Genomic DNA, 27,392 nt, shown 5'->3' with positions numbered 1-27,392 from the left:
CAAAATTTGTATGGAAACACAAAAGACCCCGAATAGCCAAAGCAATCTTGAAGAAGAAAAACAGAGCTGGAGGAATCAGGCTCCTTGACTTCAGACTATACTACAAAGCTAGAGTTATCAAGACAGTATGGGACTGGCACAAAAACAGAGATATAGATCAAAGGAACAGGATAGAAAGCCCAGAGATAAACCCATGCAAATATGGTCACCTTATCTTTGATAAAGGAGGCAAGAATATACAGTGGAGAAAAGACAGCCTCTTCAATAAGTGGTGCTGGGAAAACTAGACAGCTACATGAATGAAATTACAACACTCCCTAACACCATACACAAAAATAAACTCCAAATGGATTAAAGACCTAAATGTAAGGCAGACACCATCAAACTCTTAGAGGAAAACATAGGCAGAACACTCTATGACATAAATCACAGCAAGATCCTTTTTGACCCACCTCCTAGAGAGACGGAAATAAAAACACAAATAAACAAATGGGACCTAATGAAATTTAAAAGCTTTTGCACAGCAAAAGAAACCATAAAGAAGACAAAAAGAAAACACTCAGAATGGGAGAAAATATTTGCAAATGAAGCAACTGACAAAGGACTAATCTCCAAAACACACAAGCAACTCATGCAGCTCAATGTCAAAAAAACAAACAACCCAATCCAAAAATGAGCAGAAGACCTAAATAGACATTTCTCCAATGAAGATATACAGAATGCCAACAAACACATGAAAGGATGCTCAACATCATTAATTATTAGAGAAATGCAAATCAAACCTACAATGAGATATCCTCTCATACCGGTTGGAATGGCCATCATCAAAAAATCTAGAAACAATAAATGCTGGAGAGGGTGTGGAAAAAAGGGAACACTCTTGCACTGTTGGTGGGAATGTAAATTGATACATCCACTATGGAGAACAATATGGAGGTTGTTTAAAAAACTAAAAATAGAACTAACATATGATCCATCAATCCCACTACTGAGCATATACCCTGAGAAAACCGTAATTCAAAAAGAGTCATGTACCCAAATGTCCATTGCAGGACTATTTACAATAGCCAGGACCTGGAAGTAACCTAAGTGTCTATCAACAGATGAATGGATAAAGAAGATGTGGCACATATATACAATGGAATATTACTCAGCCATAAAAAGGAACGAAACTGAGTTATTTCTAGTGAGGTGGATGGACCTAGAGACTGTCATACAGAGTGAAGTAAGTCAGAAAGAGAAAAACAAATACCGTATGCTAACACATATATATGGAATCTAAAAAAAAAGAAAAAAGAAAAAAAATGGTCAGAAGAACCTAGGGTAAAGATGGGAATAAAGATGCAGACCTACTAGAGAATCGACTTGAGGATACGGGGAGGGGGAAGGGTAAGCTGGGACAAAGTGAGAGAGTGGCATGGACATATATACACTACCAAACGTAAAATAGATAGCTAGTGGGAGGCAGCTGCATAGCACAGGGAGATCACCTCGGTCCTTTGTGACCACCTAGAGGGGTGGGATAGGGAGTGTGGGAGGGAGGGAGGTGCAAGAGGGAAGAGATATGGGGACATATGTATATGTGTGACTGATTCACTTTATTATACAGCAGAGGCTGACACCCCATTGTAAAGCAATTATACTCCAATAAAGATGTTAAATAAATAAATAAATAAATAAATAAATAAATAAATAAACTTGATTATATAGAAAAAAAACAAAAACAAAAGAAAGCTGGCGTACCAATACTCATATCAGATAAAATAGACTTTAAAATAAAGAATGTTACAAGAGACAAGGAAGGACACTATATAATGATCAAGCGATCAATCCAAGAAGAAGATATAACAATTGTAAATATTTATGCACCCAACATAGGAGCACCTCAATACATAAGGCAGCTGCTAACAGCTATAAAAGAGGAAATCGACAGTAACACAATAATAGTGGGGGACTTTAACACCTCACTTACACCAATGGACAGATCATCCAAAATGAAAATAAATAAGGAAACAGAAGCTTTAAATGATACAATAGACCAGATAGATTTAATTGATAATTATAGGACATTCCATCCAAAAACAGTAGATTACAGTTTCTTCTCAAGTGCGCACAGAACATTCTCCAGGATAGATCACATCTTGGGTCACAAATCAAGCCACAGTAAATTTAAGAAAATTGAAATCATATCAAGCATATTTTCTGACCACAATGCTATGAGATTAGAAATGAATTACAGGAAAAAAATGTAAAAAACACACAAAAAAATGGAGGCAAAACAATACGTTACTAAATAACCAAGAGATCACTGAAGAAATCAAAGAGGAAATCAAAAAATACCTAGAGACAAATGACAATGAAAACACAACGATCCAAAACCTATGGGATGCAGCAAAAGCAGTTCTAAGAGGGAAGTTTATAGCTATACAAGCTTACCTAAAGAAACAAGAAAAATCTCAAGTAAACAATCTAACCTTACACCTAAAGGAACTAGAGAAAGAAGAACAAACAAAACCCAAAGTAGCAGAAGGACAGAAATCATAAAGATCAGAGCAGAAATAAATGAAACAAAGAAACAAAGAAAACAATAGCAAAGATCAATAAAACTAAAAGCTGCTTCTTTGAGAAGATAAACAAAATTGATAAACCATTAGCCAGACTCATCAAGAAAAAGAGGGAGAGGACTCAAATCAATAAACTTAGAAATGAAAAAGGAGAAGTTACAACAGGCACCGCAGAAATACAAAGCATCTTAAGAGACTACTACAAGCAACTCTATGCCAATAAAATGGACAACCTGGAAGAAATAGACAAATTCTTAGAAAGGTATAACCTTCCAAGACTGAACCAGGAAGAAATAGAAAATATGAACAGACCAATCACAAGTAATGAAATTGAAACTGTGATTAAAAATCTTCCAACAAACAAAAGTCCAGGACCAGATGGCTTCACAGGTGAATTCTATCAAACATTTAGAGAAGAGCTAACCCACCCATCCTTCTCAAACTCTTCCAAACAATTGCGGAGGAAGGAACAATCCCAAACTCATTCTATGAGGCCACCATCACCCTGATACCAAAACTAGACAAAGATACTACAAAAAAAGAAAATTACAGACCAATATCACTGATGAATATAGATGCAAAAATCCTCAACAAAATACTAGCAAACAGAATCCAACAACACATTAAAAGGATCATACACCATGATCAAGTGTGATTTATCCCAGGGATGCAAGGATTCTTCAATGTACGTAAATCAATCAATGTGATAAACCATAATAACAAATTGAAGAATAAAAACCATATGATCATCTCAATAGATGCAGAAAAAGCTTTTGACAAAATTCAACACCCATTCATGACAAAAACTCTCCAGAAAGTGGGCATAGAGGGAACCTACCTCAACATAATAAAGGCCATATATGACAAACCCACAGCAAACTTCATTCTCAATGGTGAAAAACTGAAACCATTTCCTCTAAGATCAGGAACAAGACAAGGATGTCCACTCTCACCACTATTATTCAACATAGTTTTGGAAGTCCTAGCGATGGCAATCAGAGAAGAAAAAGAAATAAAAGGAATACAAATCGGAAAAGAAGAAGTAAAACTGTCACTGTTTGCACATGCCATGATACTATACATAGAGAATCCTAAAGATGCCACCAGAAAACTACTAGAGCTAATCAATGAATTTGGTAAAGTTGCAGGATACAAAATTAATGCACAGAAATCTCTTGCATTCCTACACACTAATGATGAAAAATCTGAAAGAGAAATTAAGGAAACACTCCCATTTACCATTGCAACAAAAAGAATAAAATACCTAGGAATAAACCCACCTAGGGAGACAAAAGACCTGTATGAAGAAAACTATAAGACACTGATGAAAGAAATTAAAGATGATACCAACAGATGGAGAGATATATCATGTTCTTGGATTGGAAGAATCAATATTGTGAAAATGACTATACTACCAAAAGCAATCTACAGATTCAATGCTATCCCTATCAAATTACCAATGGCATTTTTTATGGAACTAGAACAAAAAATCTTAAAATTTGTATGGAGACACAAAAGACCCCGAATAGCCAAAGCAGTCTTGAGGGAAGAAAACGGAGCTGGAGGAATCAGACTCCCTGACTTCAGACTATACTACAAAGCTACAGTAATCAAGACAATATGGTACTGGCACAAAAACAGAAACATAGATCAATGGAACAAGATAGAAAGCCCAGAGATATACCCACACAACTATGGTCAACTAATGTATGACAAAGGAGGCAAGGAAATACACTGGAGAAAAGACGGTCTCTTCAATAAGTGGTGCTAGGAAAACTGGACAGCTACATGTAAAAGAATGAAACTAGAACACTCCCTAACACCATACAGAAAAATAAACTCAAAATGGATTAGAGACCTAAATGTAAGACCAGACAGTATAAAACTCTTAGAGGAAAACATAGGAAGAACATTCTTTGACATAAATCACAGCAAGATCTTTTTTGATCCACCTCCTAGTGTAATGGAAATAAAAACAAAAATAAACAAATGGTACGTAATGAAACTTTAAAGCTTTTGCAAAGCAAAGGAAACCATAAACAAGACGAAAAGACAACCCTCAGAATGGGAGAAAATATTTGCAAATGAATCAACGGAGAAAGGATTAATCTCCAAAATATATAAACAGCTCATTCAGCTCAATATTAAAAAAACAAACAACCCATTCCAAAAATGGGCAGAAGACCTAAATAGACATTTCTCCAAAGAAGACATACAGATGGCCAAGAAGCACATGAAAAGCTGCTCAACCTCACTAATTATTAGAGAAATGCAAATCAAAACTACAATGAGGTATCACCTCACACCAGTTAGAATGGGCATCATCAGAAAATCTACAAACAACAGGGCTTCCCTGGTGGCGCAGTGGTTGAGAATCTGCCTGCCAATGCAGGGAACACGGGTTTGAGCCCTGGTCTGGGAAGATCCCACATGCCGCGGAGTAACTAAGCCTGTGAGCCACAACTACTGAGCCTGCGCGTCTGGAGCCTGTGCCTCGCAACAAGAGAGGCGGCGATAGTGAAAGGCCCGCGCACCGCGATGAAGAGTGGCCCCCACTTGCCACAACTAGAGAAAGCCCTCGCACAGAAACGAAGACCCAATGCAGCCAAAAATAAATAAATAAATAATAAATAAATTTATTAAAAAAGAAAATCTACAAACAACAAATGCTGGAGAGGGTGTGGAGAAAAGGGAACCCTCTTGCAGTGTTGGTGGGAACGTAAATTGATACAGCCACTATGGAGAACAGGAAGGAGGTTCCTTAAAAAACTAAAAATAGAATTACCATATGACCTAGCAATCCCACTACTGGGCATATACCCAGAGAAAACCATAATTCAAAAAGACACATGCACCCCAATGTTCATTGCAGCACTATTTACAATAGCCAGGTCATGGAAGCAACCTAAATGCCCATCGACAGATGAATGGATAAAGAAGATGTGGTGCATATATACAATGGAATATTACTCATCCATAAAAAGGAACAAAACTGGGTCATTTGTAGAGACGTGGATGGATCTAGAGACTGTCATACAGAGTGAAGTAAGTCAGAAAGAGAAAAACAAATAACGTATATTAACGCATGTATGTGGAACCTAGAAAAATGGTACAGATGAACCGGTTTGCAGGGCAGAAATTGAGACACAGATGTAGAGAACAAACGTATGGACACCAAGGGGGGAAAGCTGCGGGGGGGTGGGGGTGGTGGTTTGATGAATTGGGCGATTGGGATTGACATGTATACACTGATGTGTATAAAATTGATGACTGATAAGGACCTGCTGTTTAAAAAAAAAATTAAATTTAATTTAAAAAAAACAAAAAACAAAAAAACACAACCTCTGTTAATATTTGGGTGTGCTCACTTATTTTTCTCATTTATTTTACATAATATTTTACTTGTAGTAAACATACAACTCTAATGATTTTGTATTATTTTTAAAGAATCATGCCATGTCTTTATGTTCATAAGCATCATTAGAAAGCATTCATCATTCATTGCCTTATTTACACCACTGAGACTAGATATTTAAATTGTTTCTACAATTTTATTATTATAAAGAATAATATAATGAAAGCTTTAATCATGAAAGCATTTTTTAAAATTATGTATTCTTTATTTAGTATTGTCAGAAAAACAAACAGGTTAATATACTCTTTAAAATCTAAACAATTAATTTACTCACTTGTATATACACACACATATATATACTACATATATACTTATATTCATTATTAAATTTACTGCTAATAAATCAGAACTATATCTACATATTAGAAGGCAGCATTTTATGATTAGGAATTACAGTGGAAAAGTGGGAGCATCGTCTCTCTCAGAAATTTAAAGAAGCTCTTCTTTGTGTCAGTAGCCCTTCCAAAGAGCAAAGCAGTACCCAGCACCTTTATAAATATATGGAAGTTTGTGTAAGTCCCTGGACTGTAAAGTATGGAAAATGGATGAGCAAGGGAAGGTGGTGGAAGGAAACATGTAACAGGTTTTACTTTTACTTTAAACCAGAACTATGATGCGAATACAAAAAAACAGAAAGAAAATATACTACCTGAATATAACAGACTAATTTAATAGATGGTAAGTATTGTTTAATTGCAACACAGAAATTTATTTCTAATTGATTGGACTTCATTTTTACTCCTTTAGCGGTACCCTATAAAAGCTTAGTTAATTTTTGAATATCATTTTAATTAAACAGTGTTTAGAGGAACCACATTGTGATCAGCTTTGTTTCTGCTCTGATTTGGCATAACCAAGGGTTTCTTTTCCCTCACCTTCTTACCCCAATTAATAGAGAGTTGACTGCATCTAATTTTAGTTCGTGATTGCCTCTTTCTTGCACATGTTTTCAAGTGCTTATTTCACTGCATCTTAACCAATAGTAAGGCTTCCTGTTTCAACTTGTTTAAACTGTTGCAAATTTTATAAGTACCTTAGAGAGAAATACAGATCTAGATATATCCCTGTTACATTTATATGGAATTTTATTTTCAAGCTAATCTGTGTTCCCTCATTTACTAATGCAAAGCTGGCCTTCCAGACATACCTGATAGGAGATTTCCTCTGGTCTGGATCTGTGGCAGAAACGGTGCCTACAAATGATCCGTACGGGCTTCCTTCAAAGATTTCAAATATGTAATACGGGAGGAGGAAAACAGGAGGTTCATCAACATCTTCCACCTGGATCTTGATGAAAGTGGTGGAAGCTTCAGTATGGTATTTCCTGAGCTGCTCATCAACTCGGTGGTTTTTAACTTTTGCTCTAATACGATAGTGGTTCTGGTGCTCAAAGTCTACTTTCTGCAAAGAAATGCAGTGTACACAAAAAACTGGTATCAGTGACCCGAGGAATTACTTAGGAAAAAAAATGTTTTTGCTGTTAAATTAAGTCTCAGTTGCTTTCCAGTTAGGTTTTACTATTTATGTTCTTGGATCCCTCTGATATTATCATTAAGTAGTTGCGTAGCAAATCCCTATGTGTATTTTGTTATTTATGTCTATTATAAAATGTTTTTGGCTAATAATTATATTTTTTTTTAGGATTAAAAGTATACTTTTCTGAGTATAAATGTCTTATGGAGTTGAGAATTAATTTCCTGTTATTTAAGATAATTTCAAAAAGTTTCTCCTGTATATTAAAATCTTTTAAAAAAACTACAATATAATTCAAAAGACCTCGGTAATAATTAACTCTCTCATCAATTATATTTGAAATATATAGATATAAAATATAAATAACTGAGCTTTTTTCTTTATTTTTTCAGAAGTATCGTGCATAAAACTGATAAATAATTAGCTGTTTGTATATTATTGTTTGTAATTAATACTAAAATGTAGGCAATAATCATATATGTTAATATTCTATAAAATGAAATATCTTAGAATTTTTTATAAAAGCACATATAATATATCTTTTCTTTTGCTCCCTAAACTAAATCACAGGGTCTTATTTTAATTACTTAACAAAGCAAAAACTAACTGGTTACACAAAATATATATGTATTTCTGATTTGATTTTGCATTATTATGCAAAACAAATAATTTTAATGCATCTACCTTTTTTAATATAATTATTCCTTCTTGGGTCTCATTATTAGTAATGACATCGAACGTTTTTGAATCATCTTCTATGCTGTAATCCATTTCTGCATTCTCTCCTATGTCATTATCATATGCCATGATTTTTCCAATCGACATCCCAACAGATGCAGATTCAGAGACAGTCAAGCGGTATAAACCTTTAGAAACAAAATTCAGGATATTTTGCACAGATAATTAACGTAAAAAACTCCCAAATATAGCACCCTCCTTTTATTATGGGCTGTCGGAAAAACCATACCCACCCTTTTCACCAATTACTTGTTCTAAATACCTCTCTCTCTTGCTCTCGCTCTCCCTTTATTGTTTTGCAATCTGAACATTTCCCTCATATCTTTTTGAGTATCTATTATTTTCTCTCAAATATATCTTAGGAAGTCCTTTCACCAGTACATAAATTTCCAGATTTCTATTCATATGCATACTTTCTCAATATTCATAGGTTTATTTTTATTGTATCCTTCCACTGTGCCAAATTAAATTTAATAAAAAGAGTTTTTCAATTTCACTCAAGCATTCTCTGATACCTAAAATAACCAATAAATATTGAGTTGGCCAAAAGGTTCGTTTGCGTTTTTCTGTAAGATGTTACCAAAAAACCTGAACGAACTTTTTGGCCAACCCAATATAAGTATGAATTAAAGACGGTAGAGTCCAAAAACAAATAGTTGAGTTCTAAGGGTAACAGTTCGACTTTGAGAATCTGAGCCTGGATTGCATTAATTCCATTCCATTAGTGGAAATGGAAAAGAAAGATATGGAATATTATGCAACCGTAAAAAAAGAATGAAATAATGCCATTTGCAGCAACATGGATGATCCTAGAGATTATCATACTAAGTGAAGTAAGTCAGAAAGAGAAAGACAAATACCATATGATATCACTTATATGTGGAATTTAAAATGTGACACAAATGAACTTATCTATGAAACAGAAACAGACTCAGAGACATAGAGAACAGACTTGTGGTTGTCAGGAGGATGGGGTTGGGGGAGGGATGGACTGGGAGTTTGAGGCTAGCTGATGCAAACTATTATATACAGAATGGATAAACAACAATGTCCTACTGAATAGTACAGGGAACTATATTCAATATCCTCTGATAAACCATAAAGGAAAAGAATATCAAAAAGAATCATATATATGTATAACTCAATCACTTTGCTGTACAGTAGAAATTAACACAACATTGTAAATCAACTATATCTCAATAAAATAAATTTTAAAAAAAGGAAAAAGAGAGAGAAAGATGAAGTCAGATGACCCCATTGTTTTGGTCACAAGAAAATAATGGCAGTTACATTTGAAATACATAGATATAAATATAAATAAATAAGTTTTTTTCTCTTTACTTTTCAGAAGTAACTTGCATTAAACTTCCAAAGAACTAGTCATTCATATATCATTTGTCATTTATGCTAAAATGTACAAAATAATCACGTGTTAATATCCTAAAGAATAAATCTTTTTAGAATTAAAAAAAGGAGCATGTTCAGTATAATTTTTCTTTAAAGGGATTCTTGACTTCCTTAGCATATAGCAAGTCATTCCACAGACTGCTTTGTGAGATTTTCCTTTTTTTAAGTGGGAGAAATGTTACTTTAAAGTTGGTAATATTTTGCTGTTTTCAGGAAGTAACAGTTTAACCGTGCTACCGTGTCTCTTTCGTTGTGGGAAAATTAAAAGAACCGTTTATTTGATTGTACAAATTAAAAATTGCCAACAAGTTCATCTGGAGGAAAGAGTGACACTACCCTAAATCTGAAAGCAGATGCTTTAAACACTTTGCTACATCAAGACTTAGTTTGCGCTATTTCCCATACTTTCAAAAATTATTTATTAGAATCCTTTTTACTTACTGTCTTTAAATATAGGCTTATTGTCATTAACATCAGAAAGTTTGATTAATACACTTGTTGTTGCAGACAGTGCTCCAGGCAGACCAATCATGTCTTTGGCTTGAATAATCACCCAATACTCATCTTGCAGTTCTCTATCCATTTTAGAAGATATTCTTATGACTCCTTTAAAGACAGATTAAACTATAATTATTATTTCATTATTAACCATGGCATCTTCCTAGTTAATTTCTTAAGAATTCAAACATAAAATCATTCTTTTGACACATTTTGAACCACTACAATGTGCTAGATGCTGCCCTGGAGAGAAAAATACAACAATAATAAGTCAATCACCACCTCTGCCTAAAGTTTAGAGTGGTCATCACAATACTAATAGTAGTGGAATCTTAATAAAATACTATGTTAAGATAAACCACAGGGAGAGAAGAAGAATGTCTTATTTTTACCTCAACTTATTTTCTGCTTTCTTCTCTAACATAATATTAGGGCTCTACAATTAACTTTTCCCCTAAACTTAGAAGTTAGTTTATTATGGATACATGTAAAACTATAATACCAAATTTATGCAAAAATATTGTGCACCTGTGATGTTAAATCTATTTTGAGTCATAATATATGAAGAAGAGCTGATTTTTGACTCACAGTTATTCATAATCCACCAACAGAGATATTCATATCCATATTGGACCATGGAAATGTTGTAATAAGTGTCCACTTTCTATAAAATTATTTAGTAAAAAGTTAACCATCACTGAAAAAAAAAACCTAGGAAAAATTTAAGGTGGTGAATAGAAGGGCTGTAATCCTAAAGATTTGGGGAACACATAATACAAATATAAGAAGGAGAATGGCTAATCTTCAAATATGTCTGGGGAAAAAGTATTAATTAAAAAATCGTGATACCTGTAGAAAAATCAAAGGAGGACAAATTGGACCACATTATGATGAGATGTTAATTGTGGACTGAAGCGTTTCACAATTATACTCTATTATATGAATCAGTATGGAAACCATGGAGTATATGAAACAGATGCTCCTAATATCTCCCTGGGTGTGACTCAACAGAGAATTGTGTTTCCTATTAGCAAAGGAGAATAGTATTAGAGTTTTGGAATTATATAGCCAAAGGTGTAGAGATTAGTCAGTGAGTGAGACAAACACAGAGGCCTTCACTTCCCATGTATGGAGGCTTCAATTAACTTTGCTGACTTTATTTTCAACACGTCTTCTTACCTTCAGAATGGATAAAGGATGTATATTCCCAGATCCTCTTACACCCTCGAAAACTTACCACTTCTGTGCTTTGGCTTCCAACTGTCTTGCTGCCGGCTCTACTTCTCCTCCATTAATGCAATTAATTGCTTTAGCTAATTTGCTCAATATGTTTAAGAAGTCAGTGAGCGCTGGAGGAAAAGACAGTGCTCAAAATGGTCGTGAAGATCCAGTGTCACCCAGCACACATCTACTACACAGATAGCCCATTTTCTATTCTCCTCCTCTGTGCTTTTTCACACTGGTGTCTAGTTAGTCTACGAGCTTAAACACTCTCCTTTCTCAGGAATTTCCTATACATTCTTCCCATAACCTAGAATGCCTTCCATGCTCTCCTCACCTTGGTCACGTGCTCAGCTCAGCCTTCTGGTTTCAGTGTATTCTGCCTTGGCCACACACTATGAAGGAATGCTTACTTTCTTCTATTGAACCTTGTTTATTTCACGTCATAATATTCACAAACTTAATGTATGTATTTATTAATACGCAAATGTTTAATATTTATTTGTAAGTTCCAAGAGAAAAGAGTCCCTGTTGCTTTCCTTTTATTGTTATTTTTTTAATGTTGCAATGGTGTCCTGCTGTAAACCTAGTATACTGTACAATGCCTGTTGCATATTCAACCCTTCTCAACCAAAATTGTGTAAGGGAATTAAAACCTAATGTCTTAAGGCATCCATTGCATGTATTAAAATAACTTTAACCTGTACATTCAGAATAATAGAAACTAGGTATTATCCTGGGGAGAATTAAGAATATAGTCACTCAAATCATACTTTTCAGAATCTGATTCTCAAAAGAAACTTGATTGATAAAGGCTGACCTATTTAATACTTGCTAAATGAATGAATCAATAACAAATGCTTAAAGACCCAACACATGCTTTAATTTTTTAAAGCTTTTCATGTCATCAAGATGGAAATAATATTTGTCTCATTAACACTAACAGAATTTTATTGCTTTTGGAACTTGCCACATTCTTGGTTGGTTAGTCAGGTATTTTTTTTTTTCTCAACTTTAGAGACTATAAGCTCATTTATATGGGTTTAATCTTTGTAGTGACCAAAGCAATCAATATTTGTTAAATGAATCAATGTCACATAATTCTTAACTGTTTAATAGATGTAAATAAATAAGAGCAATTTTTAAATTTATTTTATAAAGTATTCAATTGATTAACAGAAATTGGAGAAGGACAGAAAAAGCAAATGTTGTATTCATGTGAATCAAAAAGACATAAAATACAGAACTATTTTTTTTTAAGTTCCTACACCCAGCCATAAACTCAGCTTAATCTCATTCTGGCTGGGTGTACAGGTAGAACTCTGTGATTTTAATTTGCATTTCCATGATGACTAAGGAGGTTGAGCAATTTTAATATGCTTGCAGGCTTTTTGTTTGTCAATTTTTTGTCAATTGCTTGTAAATGTCTTTTCCCCATATATTTAAATTGGGTTGTCTGTAGTTCTGTAATTAATTTGTAATAATCCTTAAGTATGTTTTATATCCCAGACACAAATCATTTGTGGTATGGGTGTGAAAAATCCAATCTCCCAACCTTAGAAAAACCAGCTAAAGGATTAAAAATAATTAAATTTTTAAAATTTAATTAAAAAACATTACAACCCACTTATTTATTGAAACATCAGGTCTACTTTACAACATGTTTGTAGGCAGAGAACTTTTGCTCTGACGTTTGCCTTAGAATCATGTTGATTTGCACTTCGTTTCTTCCAGGAATACCTGTTGTTGGTTCAATGGAGAAATATGGTTGGCCTTGTCGTAAGCTGTACAGGAGACGAGCGTGATTGCCACTTGAAGGATCATCAGCATCACTTGCTGTCACCTGGATGACAAATGTTCCTGAAGAGAAAATACATAGTTACAAGAAATTAAGCCTATGGTCTTTTTGAAAAACGGATTCCAGTTCTGTAAGGTATTCTTTCTTTAGCAAGCAAGATGATGATATGCAATAAAAGACTAGTCCTCTCTGTTCTGAATTATAAAACAAGTATCTTGCTGTATAGACAAGAAAATATAACCTTATACAAAACAACCCTAATTTCCAGATACCGTATAGAGTTTTAAATATGTGAATCCATGATCTAATGAAATATAACTATTAAACAACCCATTACAATACATAATTAAGGATCATTTAAAGAGGTGTTATTAGCAGAGGAATCAAAGGGAAATTAGAAACAGTTTCCTTCAAAAAACTATGTTGTGACCTGTACCTCAAAGAATTACAGAATATTAGTAAAATATTCATAAAGATTATTGAAATGATCTCGACATAGTGTCAAGCTGAAGATGAGCATAATTATTTGGCTGGCTTCATCCCCTTCTGTAAAATGCTTACTTTCTTTAAAGAATTTTTTTTAAGTGCAAAACAAAATCTACCAGATTGATAAGGTAAGTATTCTCATTAAAATTCAGTAACAATCAATAAAACTCATGGGAAATAAGTATTTGTATGCTTAAAATTAATGGTCAAATTAAAAATATTTCTTTAATGAGCTTGTAAATTATTTTTACGTAAATATGGAATCTAGCATTATGGGTCTTGTTGGAAATCCACATCTTTTGAAACACTATGTTCTATGTCAATAAGAATGGCAACACAAATGGCACTAAATCAAATAGGCTTGTGATTTTATGTGAAATTAGCATTATGAAGTTTTTCATTACAATCTAATTTTATAAACTGACACATTCTAATATGAAGCCATTCTATGCTTCAGTAATAAAAATGTTGAAACTTTTACTGTGGTCCTCAATTGTATGTATTGATAGTATTTGCTGTTTTGTTTTAGAATTGTTATGTTAGTTATTTAACACTTGTTTTATACTGTTCTCCACTCAACATGTAGACACTCATTAGTTTCAGGTGTTTTAAATACATTCCTGTCATTTGAGACAACATGGATGGACCTTGAGGGCATTATGCTAAGTCAAAGGCAGAGTATGCAATGAATTATATGAGGAATCTAAAAAAAAAAAGCAGAACTTACAGAGACAGTGGATTGCTGGTTACCAGGGTCTGGGTTGTAGGGGAATTGGGATGTTTGTCAAAGGGTACAAACTTACAGTTAGAATATGAATAAGTTCTGGGGAGTTTATGGACCTTATAGTGATTATAGTCAGCAATACTGTATTATATACTTCAAAGTTGCTAAGAGACTAGATCTGAAATGTTTTCACCACGGAAATGATAATCATATGACATGATGGAAATGATAGCTAAGGCTATAGTGGTAACCACATTGCAATATATAAATGTATGAAATCAGCACATTGTACACCTTAAACTTACACAATATTATATGTCAATTATATCACAATAATACAAATACTAAATAAATGAATAGATAGATACATCCCTGTAGGAATCGTAAAGAATTATTCCAATTGGCTTCTTAGAGACCATTTCTATCAGTTTGTAATAGGCAAGTCTTGTTCTTTTAACTACGCTTCTATGCACTCATCCATTTCCTTCCCCTATATTTCCTCCCCCTATATTTCCTCATGATGTCTCCATTTCATTTATTTCTATAAGCGTTTCCTGTCTCTAGTTTGCAGAACTAGACCACCTGTATTTGGCTTCAGGAACAATAGTCAAAATCATTGTACTGTTAGTTGTTGACCAAGAGAAATTCTTAGTATTAAGACTTTAGATTTCTTAACTTAGTACTGTACAAATGAGAATCAGGAAGACCAAGAAAATGCACTGACTCATAGACCACCCCTTACTTCATTTCTAGATACAAGAGCTATGGAGTTAGGTTGTTTTTCCCAGTTCAGTTTATTTTAAAGCACATTTTAATCGACGCTTCATTTACTTCTAACCAAAACATACCTCTTCAATGTCCTAATATGTCATGACCTTTTTCTCTACTAAACGGAAAACTTAATGTAATATATTAATGTCACAAAAAATAATTTCTTTGCATGTGGGATAAATCCAAAAAAGTCAAACTCAGAAAATTTAGTGGATAAAAATATGATATTATAAATATTCAGAATAACTCTCTTATGTGAATTTGTTAGGGAGTTCAATTTCTAGGAAAATAATTATTGTTCTCCCTTATAAGACTCACTGCACTTTTAAATTAAAAGTAGCAATCCTACAGAACTGGCATAATTCTACAATGTTTCAATGTTTCAAACAGTGCTTGATGATGAACCATTGATGACTAACCAGTGATTCACCTTTTATGTTTGTGAGTGAGTGTGTGTGTGCGTGCATGTGTGTGTGTGAAATCATGTGTCTGTGAATCTTACTGTAAACTAACCACGGAAAAAAGAAATGTAAAATAAATTAAGATGATACAAATATGCAGCAGAATTTCCAAAAATTCATTGCATAAAGTCTTGCTTTATTCTTACTCATAATTTGTAAATGTCGTCTATAAAATTCAGAAGGACTTTAGTAATGTTCAATTCTTACATCACTCTGATTATCTGATTTTATTTTCTTCAGTTGTTTCAGTCTTTCCTTTTTTCCTGTTTCAGTTTTATTGACAATTCATTAAATACAGATTAAGCAACTTTAAACCCTCTAAATATTTTCTAAATGGTTTTTCTAAAAAAGTCAATAGAGAGAAGTAAGCGTGTATACTTTCCTAATCAGTAATTTAAATACTGTAGAAATCTTCAAAAAATAGTCAAACGTAAATAAATAGTAATAATAAATAAACATCAAAGCAATTAAGAAATACAAAAATATTTGATAATATTTTGTATATTTATGTTTTCCATGAGGACTTGTCAGGTGTAAGAGGAATTGTGCATTCACTCGCAGTTAGGTATGCTATACTATAGTGCATACAAAGTTGACAAAATCACTATGAGGCCAATAATGTGTCTTTCATGGAAATAATCAATAATTGTTTCACAGTCCCCCCTTCCTTGTGTTACCAGTTAAATATAGGCAACAGACACTTAGTTGTTGAGTATCATCTTTAATGTGCATTACTTACTCGATCAATGTATGAAGCATGGTACATGTCACATATGTAATCTAACCTGTTTAGTCTCTCTTTATTCATTTTACTGTGCTCTCACTAAAACTGACAAAGTTGGGTTTATTACATTAATGGATAAAAATTAAATTCTCTCTAAATTAGATTAGAAATAAATGTATTTCTAAAGGATAAATGGTCTATATGTACATTAATGAAAGATATCTTATGCAGACTATTTTAAACTGAAATATATCATCAGAAGGATATTCTTCATATGTATTTACATTATTTAATAGGTTTCTTAGCTTAACTGTGTTTTATCTTATAGTGTACTGGGTTATAACTAGCCCTCTTTCAGATTTAACCATGTCTTAAAACAACTTTATTCACTGCCCACATGTCTCACACACTTTTTCTCACACACCATGAAAGAAGCTGCAAGTAAAAAAAGTAGATGTCTACCAAATTATATCTGGCTTGTTGTAATGCAGGTACTAATAAAATTTAAAAAAAATAAAAAATCAGGGACAAATGCTTCTAGGACAAGATGCCAGAAAAAAAAAAAAATAGGGTTTAGTAGGGCCGTCATAGGTAGAACTGGAAATCTGATTGCCCTACATTAGAACACCGGTGACAAAGCAAAATGATCACAATGATTATGTGTAAAGGGAAGGGCCAATAACCCAGAACGAATATATGTATACTGAATCCTCTCACCCTTAACTCCTATTATTCCACCTTAAGACACCATCCTGTAATTAGAATTGAGTAACTGATGGCAACTCTTAAAAATTTAAATTGACGGGATTCATGAAATTGAATTAGCAAGGAATGTGGACCAGAGAGTGGGAAAAGCCTTCTCTTGGTGACTGAAGGATCCAAAGGTCATTGTGAGTCTCTGAGTTGAGTCAGCTTAGCTTGATCACAGATGGCCAAACTATTTGGAAATGCAAAGAACCAATGACTGGACTCTTGCAGTCTGAAGATCTCTCAAATCAGTTGGTATCTACCCTGTTAAGTGAACAAAAGTTTAATTCTAAAAAATCATTGTCTCAGAATCAGATTTTAATAAAAGTAATTTCTCAGTTTACTTGTCCCTATAATAAACTTACAACATAATATGTTGTAATATATCAATTCTGCATTCTATCCATTACATTGATAGTTGATATTGTTTGCCTATATTACCCTTGAGAGATTTTCTTCAAACATGCAAAATTTAAATCAGTTGTGTCTTTCTAGATAGCTTTCTAGAATCTTAAAGCTAGTTTTTGCAAAGGACTTTATAAAAATAAATTTAAGACGATATTTGACTATGCCCACTTTATCAGACATATCATATTGCAAAAACTTATTTTATATAGGTGATGCAGCATGTAAACTTGTACCAAATGCTTGAGAAAAAAAAATCACATTGATTTTATTCAATCTCAAAGCAGCTTCCACACAGTTGCAGGATCTCTTCTTGTGCAACGTCTCTCCTCGTGTCTTTCTTTTCTTACATGACTGACCAATCTCATTGATTCTAATTCAGCAGTCAACTAAGTTCTAACAGTTCGGTCACCCTGTATGTTTGCCTTTTCTCTACCTAAATTCCCTACCAAGGGGATCTCATCCTTTGTCATGCCCTCCATGCCAGCAATATGCCAATAACTCCAATATTGATATATGCAATTCTCCTCACCCTGCAATGGAAATTTTTTTTCCCAGAACATGGCATGGCTGGCCTCTTTGTATCATTTCCTTCAAATGTCACCTCCTAAATGTCCCCGCTTCCTCCAGTCAATTAATCATCATCATACTTTACCCATACTTAACACTTTAATAACATACAATGTCAAATATTACCTGGCTTATTTAAAATAGTTACTTACTGTTCGTGTGCTATAACTAAAATATAAGTCCCATACTAGCCATTACTTCATATATTTCCTTTACAACTGAATCCCCAGTCTTACAAAAAGTTCCTAGAACATGTGAGGACCATAACATATGCTAGTTGAAGAAGAAGGAGGAAGAGGAGGAGAGAAAGGAGGAGGAGGAGAAGAATGGAAAGAGGAAAAAGAAATATCACTGCCGGGCTTCCCTGTGGCGCAGTGGTTAAGAATCGCCTGCCAATGCAGGGGACACGGGTTCAAGCCCTGGTCCGGGAAGATCCCACATGCCATGGAGCAACTAAGCCCGTGTGCCACAACTACTGAGCCTGTGCTCTAGAGCCCACGAGCCACAACTACTGAGGCTGTGTGCCACAACTACTGAAGCCCGTGCGCCTACAGCCCATGCTCCGCAACAAGAAAAGCCACCACAATGAGAAACCTGCGCACCCCAATGAAGAATGGTCCCCGCTTGTCACAGCTAGAGAAAGCCTGTGCACAGCAAAGAAGACCCAGTGCAGCCAAAAATAAATAAATAAATAAATTTATTTAAAAAAAGAAGAAATATATCACTGCCTAGCTATCAAATAGGACAATATTAATGTGTCAATTATATCTAAGGACAGTTGGTCTTGATACATGCTACACAGCTAAATTTGTTTAGGCTGTTGTTAAAAACCTATGTTCTGAATACATGTAGAAATAGGTCTTTAAATTGTTACCTGGAATGTTAAAAAAAATGAAGAATCAGGAAAATATATAATGGAATATACATTTTTAGACTTCCTGGCTAATGAATCAAATGTTTAGGTAAGGCAGTTTTAAAGCACATTAGCATAATTTAAAAATGACAATTATTAAATCACATTGACGTTTACCATACTTAAGTAAATTTTGTGAATTAAATTTTACTATCTGTTGTATTATTAAACTTTTCTGACAAAGAATGAGTGGACAAATTTTGTATAACCATACCATAATTTTCCCCCTATTGGAAAGACATGTCTGATTTCCAAGGCAGTCAATTATTACATCTCATGGAAAGCATTCTCTTCTACAAGTATTATATTTAAAATATTTATTAAAGTGACATTGGGTTTGAAAAGAACTTAAAAATGGATATGGCTAAACAGAGGTCTTCAACCATCTTGTTTTGTTTTTAGTTTTCATGTTCTGTTGTTTGGATGCATCTAGGATTCTAATCTTATAAATTGGTTTCTCCTATTTTTATGTGTGACTCTTTCAGGATGATCTTATGTATTTTTTGAGATACAAAAGAAGAGTTTGTTTTGGAAAGTAAATTCTTTTATTGAAGAAACCAATAAGTGAACAAGCTAAAGAATTTTATGTATACTCAAATAAACTTTTCTTTCTATTGAAGACTGAAATTATACTTTAACAAGACAAATTACTTATTAATATATAGTATGATTATTTACAAGATTTTAATCATTAGTCTAATTTTTCAAATATTTTACTTAACACATTTGCAGAAGGAGGTACCCGTGTAGAACGGTAAATAATTCACTTCCAAAACATATGCTCGAAATTTTAAATCTGTTTTCATTGTTAATAGGTACATCTTTGATGTAAATTAATATGCAATACCTTCTGGAGACATCTCTGGTACAATGGCCTCATAAGGTTCATCTAGGAATTTTGGTTCATTGTCATTGATATCCGACACTCTGATGACAAACTCAGACTCAGGTTCCATAGCCCTTCCAGTAGTGATGTCTATTACCTGGGCTCTTAGAGTGTAGAGGGACCGTTCCTCTCTATCAAGCTTCTGTACAGCATATATGTCACCTGTTCTTTCATCAATGACAAAAATACTTCCAGCTCCAGCTCCCAAAAGCTTGTACTGGAAAGAGTTGTTCCCATTGTCTAAATCAGATCTTAGCTGCAAGTGCAAAGAGAGATAATTTATTTTCCAAACATGTTAAGACAAATTTTAATCATTGCATCTTCATGTCTGTTAATTATTCCCTAAGTTAAGAATTCCATATAATTCCCATATTATATTAAGTGAGGTAAAATGTTAAGTTTAAGATTAAAATCTACCACCAGGCAGAGAAGTCTTTGAATTTTCAACGTAAAGCGCTATACAAATTTCATTACTCTAAACAGATGATTCCAATTAGAAACTACAATGATTGAAAAACAAAGCCCCTTTTATACATTATGCACAAAAAAGTTGGTTCGTGTTTACTCTATATGATTACATTTTTAGTCACTAAAACCATACTCTCAAATATTTATATTAGATTGGGGCCGAGAGACAGAGAGATAATGATCTAAAATAAATTTAAACAGTGATGTTCTATCTCTAGGCTAAAAACACATAGAAAACATGGAAATATTAGTAAGAAAATTAGGGAGCATGTTGAGAAGATGATAATAATCTCAATCATCCATAAAATCTACAAATTGCTTTATATTAGTTTTCTCAATTAATCCTCAAGCATTCACTGTAAAATACACATTATTGATATAATAAATTCTTTCAATAGAGAAGAAAAGTGAGACTGAAAATTTTAAAAACTTTCACAGCGTCACATGGTTTTGGGGTAGAATTATGATTTACACCAAAAGGCCTGTTTGATCTCAGATCCTCCCCTGCAAACCGGTATGTAACATGGTCTTTTAGTCCCTGAGTTTTAGCCAAATTAGCTCTAACTCTTCCTTTCCAACATAGGTCACTCAGTTCTCAAATGTACTTCTTTTGTCCTCACTAATTTATTTATTTAAGAGCAAAGTAAATTTGTTCATTATTCATAGTGTGAACGGAATTTTGAATTTTATATATAAAAAAGATGTCATGATATAGGTAACATTGTATGATTTTTCATATCTAACCTATTTTTACATAAAGAAAGGAAGCATTAGAGAATAATCTCTTAATTATTATGAATCCATGGTTTTCTTGATTCACCATTTATGAATATACCCTTCTTCAAAGTAAGAGCTTCTCTGAAAATTTACAAAGTTAGACAAAAAATACAACCTTAATTTCATAATTTTTCTGATAGCTCAAAGTACAATATTTTATTCTGGACTAATTAATAAATTTTTCTATGTGATTGTCGAGAATATCTAAAGATATCTAAAACAACTAATTTTAATAATTTTAATAATGTGTTGAACATCACTGCTCTACAATGAAAGAACCAAATTGGAGATAATAAAAGAGTTACAGCTTTTAAAATTTGAAAGTCCTTCATTACTCGTAAAAGTGAAATCCCCATGCTCCAGTGATAAGAAATTGTGGAAAACAAATGTATTCTCCAATAAGTATACCAAATGAAAGCAATGCATAGCCCCTGGTTTCCAAATATTATTTCAATGTAGTTTGAAAATTTGAATGTTAGAATGAAGACAAGTCAAATTCAGTCATGAATAAATGTATTTCAAGTATATTCATGTTAATTTTCATAGATCAGTGAGCTTGATCTTTTTAAGGACCCATATTTAATTAAAAAAAAATTGAACATCTTCCTCTTGTCACAAAATGCATAAGTTAAACACATTTCAATTTCGTGGATTCTAGTGTTATCAAATTTTCTGTATTTCCATCCAAAAATTTTCTTCAATTACAAAGTTACTATCAATTTGGCAAATCAATATGACTAAATTTTCACCTAATTGTGCTTTCCAAATTTAATCTCTTTTAACAAACAGATCAAAAAGAAAGTTATTTTGGACACATCAACTACATTTTATTTTTACCAGCTCTGTTATTACAAGCATGTAAGTATTCATTATTACCCTCTTTTAAACCAGTTACCTATATGTGGTTTAAGCTTAACGAGGTTGTTTAGAGGAAAAAATATCTGTTAGAATATTTTCATAAATATTTTTACAGAATGAAAAAGAAGCAAAACAAACCGCTATATGAAAGGAGGAAATGGGAGATATGTGTAGGGAGCAGAAAATGTGAGTTATTCAGTGACTGGTCCCTGTTCTGACTGCATTGATGCACTTCCCTGTAGAGCCTTACCACTAACATTTGCCTGCCAATAGTAGCATGTCTCCTTATTCAGTGGTGGGAGAGCCTATGGGGGTCTGTGGAGTCCACTGTAAATATGGCTAGAGACTCAGGTAACTAGCAGACACTTAACAACGGACCTCACACTGTTCTGCCTGTGCTTTACCTGGAGTCATCTTAGAAAATAAAATGTGATGAGAAATATTACTTATAGCAGGCAGGCACGCGCGCATGCGTGTGCATACACACACACACACACACACACACGATTGAAATCTGTTTGCCTAAAACCCTAATCTAAGCCTTTGGTTGAATGTACTCATATATTTGGCTGATGGGACAGATGAACTCATGGAATCCAGACAACACACTAACACTGCAGCTCTCCTAAAAGGGCTAGAAAAAGAGAGTTAATAAATTTTGAGTGCTTCACCCTTTGGGCCCAATTAAATTTTAGTGTCAGTTAATTAGTGGTTAAACTTATTTCAGTTCATTCATCCAGAGAAAGAGCCTTACAGAGAAGGACATGATATTATAACTACCTCTGTTTGAAGAAAATCAAATAATAATAAAACCCAAAAACATAAATAGGAAATGTTTTGTCTCGTTAAGGAAATTTTCTTAAAATGTATTCTTATAAGAAAATGAAATAATTATTTGTTTTACTTCAACTTCACTAATCAAATGAAGTGTGTAGGCTCTTGAAGCTACATAACTGTAAAAGGATTTGGTATTAATCTGCTTCATTAAAAATTAATGAGGGGTAAATCAACACCTACTTAGCATAATGGAAAATCAGGCTAAATACCGTTGGTAAACATTACTGTTCTCCATGCGGTGGCTTTGATCCATTACCAAAAATAACACCATCACATTTCCAGATGTTGATAAATGCTGCAATTTTGTATGAGGTTAAAGTGAAATTTAAAAACCAGAGCTTTCCCTCTTCTTCAAGTTTTTGCGACTATTTTAGGTGCTTGCAAATATAACAATCAGTTATGCTGGTGTTTGAAGCTTTCTAATGGTTCCACTAAGAAAAACGGAGAATTCATCAAATACCAAAGCCTCCTTCACTCTTTCGATCAGATTTACAAGGTTATTTCCTGTAGCACTTTCAGAAAATCAGTACCTGGCCAATGTGATGTCTAGTCTTATTCATTTCTTCTGGTACAAAAAACTGGTTCCACATCCAGCCCCGCCTCACTCTCAAATGAGATCCCGCTGGGTGCTTAACTTCCTCTGTTTTAGAGTTTTCTGTTGCTATAAGGCAAGGCAATAGGAGAGGAATTCCCAACGTAAAAGGCAGCAATAAGCAGCAATTCATTCTGATCTTGATTCCAACTGGTACTCTTCAGAGGAACAGTATGTTGTAAACAAAAATCTTATGGTCCCTTGTAATATTTTTAACTCTTAGGTATCTTTCATATTCCTAGAGAACAAAAAACAAAACAAAATTCTCGACATTTAAAAAATAACATTTTCTCACATAATTGTTAAAGACAGGATACAACTTTTGCATCTGTAAAAATGGAACAGAAATATATACTCATCTTCCAGTTAAGCTACTTAATTATGTTTTGTAACTCAGCAATAATTTGAGTGGTACAATTACAAATTTCTGCTCAGTCACTGTAGTCATAAATTTGCCTGAAGGTTGAAAAGTTGCTCTAGCAATCTCCTTGATTGATAACTGACACTGAGATATTTTTAAAAATTTAACCTGCTTACTTCTTCCTTTCTATCTCAGTAAAATTCAAACTATCCAATTAAATCAACCATCAAGCCAGGGAAAAATGTGACATTTTTCCTCTTTTTCAATAGATACGCTTTGTCATCCAGTTTCCCACGTTATGGTATTTTACACAGCTAATTAAATAGACAAAATGAAAATTCAGCTTAAAACCTGGGGGATTTAAACATTTACACTGATTTATACTGATGTTATAAAAGATCATGTGAATAGAAATCCTGTTATTTTTATATTGCAAAAGACATGAAAGAATGTTTTTCATCTTCACAAAGAAATAAAGCCATTTTAAAATAATAAATGAAAAATTACAGTGCTTGGGTAAAATGGCTGAATGTTTATAATACGTAAAATGTAGATGAAAGGTATCTTTTAGTATTTAAATATTAAGACAAAAAACTCAAGCTACTGACTTTTCCATTTAAAATTTTCCATTTACCTGATACTGATCATACCAGCTCTCCATGAAATGATTGGTAATTCTCACTCTTATATGAAACTGAATAACTTTGCAATTTCCACATCTATATAGCGCCTCCGTATAACCAAATTGGATTTATTTGTTTGGGATTAATGAAGAAAAATAATTTTGTCCAATCTACAATACCATAATCAGCAGAAAAGTCATAGAATTTCTTTCTGTTAGGAGTTTTTCATATGACCTTGTTTTGAATTTTCTCCACATATTTTTGATTGTCCCTGACAGGTTTTTTTAGGTCTTTGGCTCTTGTTAGGAAGAGTTGTTAAAAACACCTAATTAAGAAAGAACACATTGTCATAAATGGGGATCCTGTGGGCCCTCTGCAATTCCTTCAAGCAGATGTATTCTTTGTTATAAGTTTACTTAATGAAAGTCATGAAGTAATTCAGCTGAGGTGAAAATTAAAGATGAATTTCACCCTTATGTTAAATATTTGAAATTCTTATGTCTGTTGCTTAGAAATAGCTAAAATATATATTTTGATAGCTAGTGAATAATGAAAACATTTGAAACAAGTACAGTTTTCTTCATGAGAAGATATTTTGTATACATTTGTAAAACTATCACTAACAGTGATATGAATTATGCTTAAAATGTTGGGTAAATAACATCTATGTTAACTTTATATTACGGTATCTTCATACATCTAAACAGAGAGAGAATAGTATAATGAACACCTATATACCATTACTTAGGTTCAAAATTATCAAAACATGGTCAGTCTTGTTTAATCTATATACATATCCACTTCCTGATATTAAAACAAATTTCAAATGTCGTTATCATTTTAACCATTCATTACACACACACACATGCACACAAACACACTTGGGCACAAATGCTATATGACCTTTTTAAAGATAAAAATTGAATACTAAAAATTAAGAGTAAGTCTTCAATATAATCAAATATCCAACCAATGCGCAAATTAAAATTCTTTAAACATCTTTGAGTCAGGATTCAGCTATGTCCACAACGCAGTTTGTTGAGACACTCGTTAAGTCTCAGTTAATCCACAAGATTCATGACTCTAAATTTAATTTTTCTTTCCATTTATGTCTTGACCAAACAAGGTCATTGATCCTATAGAGTTTCCCACATTATGGATTTTTCTGACTGCATGCCCATAGTGTGGTTTAATATAGTTCTTTATTCCCTTTAAATTAGTAGAGTCTTGATTAGATGCAATTTTAAATATTTGTCAACAATACTCATAGCTGATGCTGTATATTTCATATTCCAGGATATCTGGAGGCACAAAATACTTAGTTTTGTCACATTTTGTTTCCTGTCCTGAAGTTGTTGTTCTTGTTCCTAAGATTCATTAGTAGATTCATGTACTGTCATTTGAATCATTTATTATGAATTTCCTAGTCACCCTTTCTTTTAAAGTTTTACTAGTTATTGATGACAATTGTCTAAATCAAATATTTCAGTGACCATATGATGAAACACAGCAGAAAAAGAAAAACTCAAAGAATGAAACTCCTAGAATTGAATGATATAATATCTGAAATCCAAAATGGTTTTATCAAAAGATTGAACATTACAGAAGAAAATGTCATTGGTTTAAAGATTGTTTTATGGAAATGATTCAAATTAAAGTAGAAAGATAACATCAACAGTAGAAAAAATAATTTTTAAAAATAGAGAGAATTTCAATAATTATGGGACAATCTCAAATAGTATAACATATATATATAACTGAAGTCCCAAAAAGAAAGAAGAGAAAATAATAGTGGCCAATGGTTTTTCAAATGTGCAGAACAATATCCCACCCAAAAAGACACTCAACAAACACTAAGCAAGAATAAAACAAAACAAACAAAAATCATGTTATTGTAAAATTACTAAAAATAAAATATAAAGAGAAAATATTAAAAACTCACCAGAGAAAAAAGGGAAATAATAAGAATATCCATTAAATGTTCATCAGAAATAATGTAAGACTGATGGCAATAGAATGACATACATAAAGTTCTGAGACAAAAACTTTTAACATGTAATTACATATCCTTCAAAACAAGAGTAATATAAAGCAAATTAGAAGAATTAATCAATAGCACAATTGCACTATAAAAATATTAAGTAGAAACTCTTCAGAATGAAGGACATATGAACCAACATAAAGTAATGAAATTAGAAGGCAATATTAAATATATAGATAAATATAAAAGGCTATTTTTGTTTTTATTAATATTTTGAAAATAATTTACTATTTATAAATTAATAACAATATTACGGGATATATAACATGTAGAATATAATGGCGCAAATAACGGGATGTGGGAAATTAAACTATCTGGTGGTCAACTTCTTACATTATAGATAAAGTGATATAGCAATTATTCAAGTAGACTGCTGTGAGAAGTGAAGGATGCACATCAAAATCACTAGAGTAATCACTGAAAACAAACAAAGGGCCATATTAAGTGACTAAGAAAGGGAAAATAAGATTCTAAAAATTACCTTTTATTAGTACAATAATAAACAGGAGAATAAGGGGAAAGAAGTGAACTCAAGAGTGTATAGCAAATTTAACCAAATGAATCATTGCATTAAAAAGAGATTAATAAAACACAACAAATAATATTCACTGTTTGTCAGTTTTGGATTTAAAAACTTAACCCAACTATGTACTAAAAAAATAATTTAATTATAAATACACAGATAGGTTGTAAGGACAAGGATGAGAAAAGATATACCATAAAATAATAATCGTAAGTTAGCTGAAATGCTGTATTAATATCTCAGAAACAAGACCTCAAAACAAGAACTATTACCTGACATAACAAGTGCATTTATAAAGATAAAAAAGTAAATTAATCAAAAAGGCCTAACAGTCCTATGTGACTGAAGTTAATACCAGAGCTTTAGAATACATGAAACAAATATCAACAGCGCTAAGGAGAAGTAGACAGTTATAATCGTGGAGTAGGTAACACTGGTCTCCTCTATTGAAACGCCAATAGGACAAAAAAAATCACTGACGTATAAAAAATGTTAAAAGTACCATCAATCA

At 32.9% G+C, this 27,392-nt stretch overlaps 1 protein-coding gene across 1 annotated transcript in view; it reads right to left on the bottom strand.

Moving 5' to 3' along the window:
- The window catches only part of CDH19 (cadherin 19), a 63,486-nt gene extending 40,020 nt beyond the window's left edge, over positions 1–23,466 (bottom strand). Inside the window, exons 1-6 of the mRNA XM_061170025.1 lie at positions 23,272–23,466; positions 19,763–20,057; positions 13,057–13,176; positions 10,039–10,203; positions 8,137–8,318; positions 7,127–7,380 (exon numbers count right to left, since the gene is read on the bottom strand). Coding sequence (XP_061026008.1) covers positions 7,127–7,380; positions 8,137–8,318; positions 10,039–10,203; positions 13,057–13,176; positions 19,763–20,057; positions 23,272–23,466 — 1,211 coding nt within the window. The remainder of the gene's footprint in view (positions 1–7,126; positions 7,381–8,136; positions 8,319–10,038; positions 10,204–13,056; positions 13,177–19,762; positions 20,058–23,271) is intronic.
- Between the last annotated feature and the right edge of the window lie 3,926 nt (positions 23,467–27,392).

Source organism: Eubalaena glacialis, chromosome 15, assembly GCF_028564815.1.
Source record: "Eubalaena glacialis isolate mEubGla1 chromosome 15, mEubGla1.1.hap2.+ XY, whole genome shotgun sequence".
Lineage (NCBI taxonomy): Eukaryota > Metazoa > Chordata > Mammalia > Artiodactyla > Balaenidae > Eubalaena > Eubalaena glacialis.
The sequence above is the reverse complement of the archived record's forward strand: the minus strand, read 5'-3'. Positions and strand labels throughout refer to the sequence as shown.